This window comes from Lepidochelys kempii, chromosome 11 (assembly GCF_965140265.1).
Source record: "Lepidochelys kempii isolate rLepKem1 chromosome 11, rLepKem1.hap2, whole genome shotgun sequence".
NCBI lineage: Eukaryota > Metazoa > Chordata > Testudines > Cheloniidae > Lepidochelys > Lepidochelys kempii.
Genome location: NC_133266.1, coordinates 60,619,440 through 60,631,063, shown reverse-complemented (window position 1 = coordinate 60,631,063; position 11,624 = coordinate 60,619,440). Strand labels below are relative to the sequence as shown.

General features: G+C 41.8%; 1 protein-coding gene across 3 annotated transcripts in view; it reads left to right on the top strand.

Moving 5' to 3' along the window:
* LOC140895826 (alpha-aspartyl dipeptidase-like) overlaps positions 1-11,624 on the top strand; it is a 39,494-nt gene that overhangs the window by 1,557 nt on the left and 26,313 nt on the right. For 2 of the 3 annotated variants that reach the window (XR_012154360.1, XM_073306490.1), the window contains exons 2-6: positions 836-924; positions 2,245-2,319; positions 4,532-4,611; positions 9,460-9,633; positions 11,357-11,416. Coding sequence is in view for 2 of the 3 variants with exons in the window: in XM_073306490.1 (XP_073162591.1) it covers positions 836-924; positions 2,245-2,319; positions 4,532-4,611; positions 9,460-9,633; positions 11,357-11,416 (478 nt within the window). In the remaining variant the exon portion in view is untranslated. Of the gene's footprint in view, positions 1-835; positions 925-2,244; positions 2,320-4,531; positions 4,612-9,459; positions 9,677-11,356; positions 11,417-11,624 lie in introns of those variants that run through there. The other variant, XM_073306491.1, reaches the window with a different exon arrangement.

Sequence of the window (11,624 nt, the reverse complement as noted above, 5' to 3'; positions counted from 1 at the left end):
TAGTGCACGGGAGGGGATCAGGGGTGCAGGATCCTGGCAGCACTTAACTCAAACAGCTCCCGGAAGTAGCAGTATGTCCCTCCTCCAGCTCCTATGCGGTGACGTGGCCAGGCAGCTGCCCCATTTGCAGGTGTCACCCCTTCAGCTCCCATTGGCCGCAGTTCCCAGCCAATGGGAGCTGTGGGGGCGGCGGCAGGGTGCAGAGCCCCCTGACTGCCCTACATGTAGGAGCCGGAGGGGGGACATGTGGGAGCTGCGTGGAGCCATTGCACGCACAGAATGGGATAAGCCCCCAACCCCACTATCCGGCTGGAGCGATGGAGCAGTGCAAGCCCAGGAGCTTGAGGGTCAGATTAAAATTTCTGAAGGGCCGGATGCAGCCCTCGGGCCGTAGTTTTCCCACCCCTGCATTATCAGCATTGTCACGGAACAGGATTTGGTGACGGTCAGGTCTTTGGAAATCAGATGTGGTTGGTGGAAAAGCAAACAGTTTCTTTTTTAAAATAAAGGAAGGAAGAGGACGGCTACTTTATCTTAGGCCTTTTTAAAACTTCCTCGTGGTTGTATCAGGAAAAGCAACCCTTCCCTTTCACCCCATTTGCGTGCAACTTTATGTCCAGGCACCAGTACGAAGCTTTCATCACCACTTGTGATCTCTGCATTTAACTCCAACTTGTTAGGTCATAAGGAAAGTTTAAAGGGGGGTAGGGAAGAGAAGGAAGCCAAGTAGGTAAAACTTTGGGTCTGCTGTTACAACTAGTTAAGCCCACATAACAAAGCTGGTGAAGCCCAAACTGTTTGCCCAAGATGTGATCATGTTATCTGTTTTTCCTAGGAAAGTGAAGAGAGTTTTGTTTATTCCCTATGCTCTTCATGATCGAGATGCCTATGCCAAGACCGCAAGAGAGAAGTTTGAAAGTTTAGGTAAGACAGCATCCTGCTTATGGACCTGGAGTTTCTGTAAGGGGGGGAGGGGAGAATCAACATGGTGAGTTATTAAAATATTTTGCATTAACTTTAGTTCTGTGGGTTTTTTTCTGCTGAATAGACATGCTAGCTTTTTCAAGTGGCCAGTATCCAGGAATAGAGGCTGTTGCATGACTTCTTTTTCTGTCTAACTGGTGTACAAGATCTAGTTAAACAATTCTGCCCTTCAGAAATAAAACAAAAACCCCATCAAGATCCATTTGATCTGGCTTTCTGCGAGGGATTTGTGTAATAATCTTCATTCCGTTGGGGTGTGGGATTTTTGACCACACATGAAAAAAATTCTTCACACAGATGGCGTGTGGGGTTTTTGACTTATGAAGAAAAATCTGTTGAACTAGTTCAATTCCACTGTAGTTCAGCTACTCGCTAGTGATAAAAACATAGGAATTGTAAGACCAGTGGTCTGTCTGGGCAGTATCCTATAGATACTTCAGAAGATGATACAAAAAATCTTGTAATGGATTGTTTTGTCATAACTTGCTCTTAGGGGAAGTTTCTTCTTTATCCTGTCCGATCCAGTGGTGGATGTTTTCATTCATTCAAACTGTTTTTTAAAAAAAACTCAAAGCTTCAGTAGGCTAAGGACTTAACACTGAGACATAATGGTATTGTAATAAATCACTGTCTTGTCCTGTTCTTACTCGTATTTTGTTTGCTCAGTGCACAGAAGTGGTTACAGCAGATGTTATCTTTGAACTGTCGACAATGATACCTAACAGGCCACTTTCCTGGGTGGCTCCAGATAACAAACCCCAACAATGTAATATGAATAGTTCATTTATTCATTCCAGTGTGTGTTTGTCTGAATAGTGCAAATTATTCCTTTCCTTGCCTTGCATTTTTGCACTGTATTGGCCAATCCTTTGTTTCTGTTAGGGCTCTCTGATATTTTCCACACTCTCCCTCATCCTGCTTAGCCTGAATAGTTTTGCCTGCTCATCTTTAAACTTTGCCACTTTTCTCTTAATCTCCTTTTCCAGATCACTCATAAATCTATTTAAAACCACCATTGCTATAATAATCTTGTGGTGCACATACCTCTTAACCTTTTGCCAGGCTGAAATTGACCTTCTCCTCCTATCTTCTGTCTCCTAGCCAACTTGTACTGTACGACAGTACTTTGCATCTCAACCGCTGGCTGCTATGTTTCCTTAGTAGTTTCTTGTAAGGGGTTTTGGAAAATAGGTGAGACTTATCTCATATCTTTATTTAAATAGAAATGGCAAAAGTAGATAAACAAATGTTTTCTTGTAGGATACAAGTTGGAGAGTATTCATGAATCTTCAGATCCTGTAGAAGCTGTAAGGAAATCTGAAGCAATATTTATTGGTAAGTGTTAGTTTTTGGACCTTTTCCCCCTAAAGTATAACATGGAAAAATTAGTGGAGTCTCACCCAACACTTATATAGGAGAAATGGGACTGAAGAACCTGATTCTGTCTAAGAGGGCTAGTCATTAAAAACTACTCAGATAAGTAAACATTTCTAGTTCACAGTGGCAATTAAGAGTTCCCTTTCTAATTAAGATTAGGAGTGTATATTGTGGTGGGGGCTACATGTTAAGACCTGATCTTGCAGAGACTTAGACATTTCTCTGCTTATATTGTTGTGTGTCTTATTGCATCTGAACAATGAAAGCTGACACATCTGTTTCAGGGTCTCATGCACTAGGGGAATGCTGAAATGTTGGGAATACAAAAATTCTATAAGGGTTTGATGTCTGTCTCAAGATCTCTCAATTTAAAGAGAATCAATTATATTTGAAAACCCCTATAATTTAGGCCTAAACTCTGATTGGCCCTCCTAACAACATACTACACTGTCATGGGTTGGATTGGACACCTAAACTAAAAATGTACTTGAGGCAAAGGCAGAACAAAAAGGGATAGTAACAGAATATTGCTTTAAAAAACCAAGAGAATCCAGGCTGTTTCCCATTTGGTGGAGGCAAGAATAATAATGTGACTTGGATTCTTCTGGAGTTAAGGTACTGTGACTGAATGCATTGTCTACACCAACCCTTGCTGAGCATAACTTTAGACTGTAACCCATAAGGCTAGCTTGCCTTTATTATATTCTTTGCCTTGCCTTCATTATATTCTGCCTTTATTATATTGAGCACTAATGCAAGAAACTGACAGGTTTGTATCCTGTAAGACATTGGCTTCAGCAGTTAGCATGAGGCTTGAGGCCTATGAACTTTGGCACAGACAAATAACCCAAGGGGAACTGGAAAGAGTGTAAGGGGAATTTTGTCAGTAATGGCATCAGCCAACCACAGAAACATGAGCTGAACACCAGCTTTGGAAAGTTTTGGGAAGAACTTCCACCCACAAGAGTTCCATGGCAACGAATTGACATATAATAAATTGAAATAATTAATTTACTATCCTATATAAAAGAAGGACACCAACATTAGTAGGATGAGGAAATACAAATAAGGAAGAGTGGAGAAACCCTATTGAATATGCATTAGACACAATGGTGTCAGTGTAACATATTGTAAAAGTTACCTCCCACTGCCCTGTGAAGGTGCCAGAACGATGGCCATTGGTGATGATGAGGAAGGTAACAATGATGAGGAAAATAATGGCTAACATTTCAGGTTGTTCTGTAAGGGATGGTGTGAGCATGGATGCTCAGATGTACTTTCTGTAATATCTCTATCTACCTTACTGAGTTAGTGTTTGTGCTAAATATATTAATAAACTATTTGTAAATAAAGAGAAGTTCCCAACTGTATAATAATCTGAATAATACTGGGGCTGAGCTTGGGACAAGAACCTGTCTATCCTCAAAGTGATAACTGGGGATTCTTAAGTAATCAATATAATTAATACATAATCTATGGATCAGGTTACAAGACCTAGTTTTCAGTTTATTTGTAAACGCTTCAGAAAATGCTCTTGCTCTCTCTAAGAGCACAAGGTGTAGTCAAAGCATCAACGTTGACCAGGAGGGTCTAGTCTGCTTCTTGTACAGACATTAATAAACTTCTTCTAATGATGACTGTCCAGAGTAGTAAGTGCAGTTGCTGCATTGCTATCAGTTTGTAGTCACAGCGCTGAGCCCGCTAAATTCACCAAGCTTTAATAAAGACACTTCTCAGAGTGTCAAGCCCCTACCAATTAGATCTGATTCTTGCCTTCTCTAAATTCTGTGTCCCCGTAGGAAGGCATTATCTTCTGTAGTTTGAATAAACAGAAGATTGAGTTTTGGAGTCATCCATTCTTTCTCAGACATCAAATCTTCCTAAAAACTGGAATGAGATCACATTGCTATAGTATAGGATTGTGTTGAGACTAATAATTTTAAAACTTTACTTGTGCATATTAGACTGGTATCTTCAATTACAGTAGCTAGAGTAAATGTGACATTCTCTAGGGCAAAAACTGATCCTCAGCTAAGGTCAGTATTCCTTTGAAGCAGCTGGCTTTATCTACTATTGCAGGCAGGATACCAACTAGATGGCCCATGAGGGTCTTCCAATCTGGCAATTCTTACAGTCTCAATTAAGGCAAAGCTACACTGTTTTCCTGCAGGTGGTGGAAACACATTTCGGCTCTTGAAAGCTCTTTATGACAACAGTCTGCTCCAGGAGATCAGGAAAAGAGTTCTTGAGGTAACCTAAATGATTCACAAACTAAATTACAAAGGGCATGGATGGATATTGTTTGGCTTGTATTCCTTAGGGTTTGTAGAAGCTTTTTTAATTGCTTATACATGGTTGCTACACTTCAGAATACTGTGGTTCAAGCCTGGAGGCTTTATGCAGAAATTATTGGGTGAAAAGCTATGTCCTTTGTTATACAAGCAGTCAGACTAATGATCATAAAGATCCCTTGTAGCCTTAACATTTTATTGGTGTCCATATCTTCAATTGCAGACTCATGGCCACCTCAGCAGAATTTAGTATCTCATGCTGTAATCTAGTAATAGCTGCCATATGTTTCTCCAAAGGATAAACCACTATCCTTAAATGGTTAAATCAACCATTATCTCTCCTTTAAGAAACTCATGTGGGTGAAAGAAGAGATGGGCTGGCTAAGGGGACTGGTACCAGGAGAGAGACACTTAAAGGTCAAGTATCCATCTTGTTCACTAGAAACACGATTGAAACAACCACTCCTTTCACATGTAATTAACTTGGAAGTATTAGCTTTATCAATAATCATCCATTTCACCATACACACACACACACAACACACTAATCATCAAAGTGTACAGATATGCAAAGTCAGAAATAGTTGAACTTGTTAGTGTGATTTAAGGTTGTTTATTTTGTATATTTTGACATAATATCCTCACGTGTTTAACGGTTTAAAGCTTTAACTTTTTGAATTGCAATGTCGGTCATTAATTATTTTCTCACCCCTCTAATTTCCTGCAACTATGAAAATGTAAATAGATAAAAATTGAAAAATACTCAAAATCCATAATTTTGTGCAACTGAAAATTTAAATTGATATCCAGTGAAATGATTAAAAATAAAAATTGACTTCTGCCAAGCCCACATATAGTATAGAGTAGATGCCAAATGCATGTACTTCAGATTCAAGCCAGTGCCCCAGAAGTGAGCCTCTGTATCTTACTACCAATCGCCCAAGTCCTCCAGCTCCCTTAGCTATGCTTGGGTGCATGGACTCAGGCTTCTCCGCAGCAGAACAACATCAAGGAACTCTTCTCCCATGAAGCTACATAACTGTTTCAACTCTGACTTCAGACTAGTCTTTGCAAAGCAAGATTTCTCAAACACTGCCTAGATGGGTTGACCAGGCCCAGGAAGACCAACTGACTAAAAGGACTGGCTGCCTGAAGACAAGCCCTGAGTAGAAGGGCTGGGTCCAGCTGAAGACTCCTCAGACAACCATGGGTTTGAGTTCATGGTATTCCTTTATTTTTGGATTTTAATACCCCATAAGAGGTGGGACTCAAGTGTGTCTTAGCCAGAGGGCCAAAGCACCATGGCCCTAGCCCCTGTGAAAGGCGGCACCTGGCTGTCAGTGACCCTGTGACAGGGTGAGTTGTGCCTCTTTGGGCCACAAGGAGATACCACTAAGGCATGTCAGGGTCTACCCAACTAGTTACTCAGATTAAACTGATGCAGGATGTGACTGTGCAGCATCTTGCCAGAACCTATGAGGGAAGATTGAAAAAATTGGGATTGGTTAGTCTGGAGGAGAGAAGACTAAGGGGGGACATACGTTTTCAAGTACATAAAAGGTCATTAGAAAGAGGCAGGTGAAAAATTGTTCTCGTTAACCTCTGAGGATAGGAAAAGAAGCAACAGGCTTAACTTGCAGCAAGGGTGGTTTAGGTTGGACGTTAGGAAAAACTTCCGGTCTGGGTGGTTAAGCACTGGAATAAATTGCCTAGGGAGGTTGTGGAATCTCCATCATTGGAAGTTTTTTTAAGAGCAGGTTAGTCAAACACCTGTCAGGGATGGTTTATATCAGGAGTGGCCAAACTTTGACCCTCTGAGCCACATACAATCTTCAGAAGTTTGAGAGCTGCAAGACACGCAGAATCTCCTTCATGGGCCAGCACCTGCCGGCCTCTGTGGCTTCTGCCCTGACACCCTCCTGCGGGCTAAAGCCCTTAGACCCCCCCCCCCCCCCGCAGGGTAGAAGTACCTAGTCCACCACCCTGCTCCAGGGCAGAAACCCCAAGCTCTCCCCCTCATTCCCCTCAACCCCACCAAGTCTGGTAGGTGGAGAATGTATGTGGGGTTGGGGAAGGGCCTCCATGAGCTGCACTCTAACTCTTGAAGTCCCTTCCAGTCCTAGGGTTCTATGATTCTACCCATGTACATAGCCTGGGCTGAGATGTCACTGAACTGGAATATCAGGAGTGTTGGCCATAATTGGTAAGCTGAGCCTCATGGGGTTGTTGCATATGTCTTTGTTGGTGCTCTATTCTGGCTTTGAGAGTCATAAGGGCAACTCATAAAGATGAATCATGGGTTGAAAAGGACAGTTTGCAACGTGTCTCTGTTCTGCATTTTGTCTACTTTCATTTTGCTTTATGCTACTCACGGGGGATGCCACAAGAAGGCAGTAGAAACGTCTCCCTTACATCCACTTGTTTGCAACCTGGGATGCTAATCTTGGATTAGGTTTAAGAGGCTGCTGATTGGAATGGCTGGAGTGGCTGCCACACTGCATAAATTTAGCTAAGCCCAGCTTTCACAGTATGACTGTGGGACAGCAATACAGACTGTCAGATGTGGTGGTGGAGAGGCACACTTAGAAATTGGAAGCTGGATTGCAACACCTTGCTACCCTTGATGTTCAGCCAATCTAGATACTGTGATGCATGTGGATGATGATGATGAGTTAGCTTGGCAGTCTCAACACTAACTCGCTTCAGCTGGCTCATGTGTTGTCTACAAATTGTACAAGAGCATATGGCACATACCATTGCAGAAGATTTTATCCTTATGTGTAATAAATGTTACAAAAGATAAGGTCTGAAGGAGCTGCCAAATTGAAGAGAGGGCTCTTATCAAATACTGCTGACTTGGGTCATATTAATGATATGGCTGAGAGTAATTGAGCAACTGCTTTCAACCTAGCAAATCACGTGGATCAGTCAATTGATCTCTGATGCTGCACAGCTTCTAGTCCATTTGAGGTACACTCAACATCTCTACTGAAGACATGCAGCTAAAATGATACACAAAGAGAGTGCTTGTTCCAGCCACTTCAGGAAGAGGCTACAGATTTAGGGGGTGGTTTACTGCAGTCCACACAGATGGAGCCAAGGTGATGGTGGGTATAAGCAATGATATTATGTTGATCCAAATAGCCTCATCAGAATGACTCCTACACCAAGTTCTTGCTGTTAGGAAAATTCCTGACACCTCACACTAGGTCCTTGTTAGAACAAGGAGCTGTTTTAAAAGGTCTAACATTCTCTGTGCCTTGCATTGGTCTGGTGGCATAAGCTCCCTTGAACTATTCCTTTTTACCTTCAGAGCTACTTCACTTCAGCGTGAAGTTGGTAGCTTGATGTTTTCCTGAATTATTGGCACCCGCCCCTTGCTGGTACTTTTGGTAACCCATCTTGGGTAGCACACTTAGCCCACATTAGCTAACATCTCTAGGCACAAATGAACTCAATTCTTTCCTTCTGAGGTGGAATACAAATATTCTGTCCACGCAGAGCAGAAGTATTGGTAAGAAAACTTGAACGTTGCTCTTCCCAAATGTGAAGAGGAGGGTGGCGTTGTTTCCTCTTGTCTTGGAGTCTGGAGGAACGAAGGAGCCAATTGGGAACCAGCACAAACTCAAAATTGGCATCCAGGGGAAATTGAGACCCAGCTGCTGGCCTGTCTTGTTGACACTTCCAAAGGGAAGGGATAAATCAACACCCCAAACTAAGATGCTGTTGATGTGACAAAGTTGACTGGAACGGTCAGAAACTGAAAGATGTGGCCTTTTGAAAAGACTTTTTTACTGATACTCTAGCCAGGAACTCAGCAGTCTGACTGTCAAAAGGAGAACCAGGCTTTAGTTGGAGAAACCTTGAAGTTCTCAGCAATTTTGTACACCTATCTCTGTGAATTAAAGGCCAGATTTGTAAAGGTATTTAGGTGCCTAACTCCCATGTGAAATCAGTCTGACTGGGAGATTATATATTTTCAAAGAGATGGTCCTAAGGAAAGTAGTGATTTAAAAACCAATAAACAGTAATCACTTACCTCTCCATTCAAACCAGCATGAAATGTTTTTCGAGCAGGGACCTTCAATAGTGAATGTATTTCAAATTCTGTACTTGCATTATAACAATATTAACTTTTCAGAACTTCAGATGGTACAGGTAGAATTGCAGCACTCAGCTCACAGGTTGTTTAAATTGGTGCAACTCCACAGACTTCCCTGGAGCTATGCAGATTTACACCACTGGAGGATCTGGCCCTTACCCGTGTTTAGGGTTAGAAGTCTTGGGGCAAAAAGGTCTTAGCCTCCAAAAGCACCAGCGGCACCAAAAGTTTAGGCTATTTTGAACAGGATGAAAATGAATTCATAAAAATATAATAGGCACACTCTTGCTGTGCTGCCAACAGAAACAACTCCGGGACATGCTTGGTAAATAATCCTGAAACAACATAAGCATAATGTTGTTGAAGAATACGCATGTCTTCCCAACAGAGAGTACTGACAGAACATATCCACTATCATTTCCTACAGAGTTTGATGCTTTAAGGCACAGGATTGAGTTTATCTGGATTCAGTTTCAGCTCTGCCTCAGAGTATGTACCTTTGAGGCAGCTGCTTCACCTCAACTTCCCCTATCCAGCATTAAAGATATTCTAATTGGGGAGTTTGAATTCAATAATTTTTTTGCCTTTTGAAACGGTCTGAGAGAAGGGATGTAAAAAGTAAGGTATCAGTCTCCTCTCTGGGATCAAGAACTGAGTTTCTTGCAGCAATAACAGTTCCTATTGCAGTGCTGCTTTATCTTCCAGGATGGAATTCCATACGTGGGGTCCAGTGCAGGAACGAACGTAGCTACTGTCAGCATCAGCACAACCAATGACATGCCAATCGTGTACCCACCTTCTCTGCTGGCCCTTGGATTGGTTCCTTTTAACATCAACCCCCACTACTTGGATCCAGATGTTAACAGCACTCACATGGGTGTAAGTAAAGTACATCTCCACCAGCTGCAGAGCTAGCTACAGTGTGAGTACAATGGGCATATGCTGCAACTTGTAAAGCTTGCTGCTGTCTGGCAGCGGCCTGCTGGCGCTGTTGGAAATGTAAATGAAGCAAAGGAACCTTTGTTACAGCTCTTGGAAGACTTTCCTTGGGAATGGGACGGTTACCTGGCAACAGTATTACTGAGGTGGAACGAATTCTGATGGCTAATTCAGGCCTTTTGATGACAAATACTGTTATTACTGCTGACATGTACTGCTTAGGTGGGTAAGGGAGAATACTAAAGGGCAAACTTAAAACAACTTGAATAATACCTGCAGCATTAGGTAAAATGCAATATTTCTGGAAACTTTCACCATAGACTAACTTGCTGGTCCGCTGTGACATTCCATCTAGAACATCTTGAGGCTTTACACACATCTACACATTGATTTTGAGACTTTCAGGTCAGGGTGGAGTGAAGGAAATCCCTGGTTTACAGAACATGTAAGGGGTAGGGAAATTATACAACCCACCCCAAGGCACTTAAGCAATAAACCTTAAGTTCTTAGATAAAGTGAGCACAGGTTGTAAATGGAATTTAGAGTGGGAAATATTCCATCAAATATAGAGTCCATATACGTAGACTAAGGTGCAGAGCTGTGAATTTAGGTCTACTCAGTAAGAACCTAGGATAATTTAAATTGTAATAGCTGAACAAACCACCTATATTTTGCAACTAAGAGCACAATTCCTGGGAATTTTGCTCCTATGACACAAAGTACTTCAGCCTTTTTATTTACAAGGATGGTATATGTCCGGAAACAGCAAGTCTCTTGGAGACCATAAAAGATACTCTCCATCTCAGAACCATGGAGGACCCAGACCCAAACTTTTAAAATGTAGGTCTGTTTTAAGATGTGGATGTACAAGTACACTTAAATCAGTTTTGCAGGGAGAAAAAACTGTCTGTGGCTCTCAAGGCAAGGTAACAGTATTTTTTACTGCTCAATTTTCTGCAGAACTTCTAGTGGGAAAATCTGTGTGGGATATAAATGCTTTTCTCTGCCCTGTGTGTCCCTCTGACCTTCTCATAAATCCTTCTGTCCCTTTGTGTCCTTCTGTCCCTTCTTTGCGCTTGCTTATTTCTGTCCCTCAACTCAGGAACTCCAAAGGAACGTGGTTACATGGCAGAGTTCTCTGCCAAGGAAACCTGATTAGGGCTTTAAATGTCATTTCTATTAAGCAGAAATATGTAGCTAGTTCAATGGTGGAAACTTTGTCCCCTTTCTCTGGAGGCTCCTATCTCCTTCATTCAGAAATAACTTCCAGAACTACCTCCAGCAGTATGAGGGAGACCAATATTTAATCAACTAGTTCCTTAACCTTAAAATAAATTGAAGTGGAACCTTAACTTAGATTTTTTTGTTTGCAACATTTTAACAAAGGTTAGTATTTGAGATACAGGGTGAACTCCTGGCCACAGTGAAGTCAGTGGGAATCTTGCCGTTGACTTCAGTATGGCCAATATTACATCCACAAACTTCAAGCAAATGAAGTTTTTCAGTTGGGAATGATACTTGCCGATAGGAGCATAAGGAAACATCATCAAGTTAACATTTCTTGAAGTGCTTTGTGATATTGAGCTAGATGGTTCTAAATTCTAAGTACTCATATAGCAGAAATTACTTAAACCTAAACTCACACTAGATCCTACTATTCCAGGAGACTCGTGCGGAGAGGATTCTTCAGTATCATGAGGAACCAAACACCCCTCCAGTACTGGTGAGTAATACATACCAATCAAACTCTCATCTCCAGAACTCCATCATATGAATGCACCCTCTCCAATCAGGTATTGAATTTTAGATGTTGTCATAAATATAACGGGAACTGTAAACTCCTTTGAAATCCCTCCTGGCCGGGGAAAGCTCCTCTCACCTGTAAAGGGTTAAGAAGCTAAAGGTAACCTCACTGGCACCTGACCAAAATG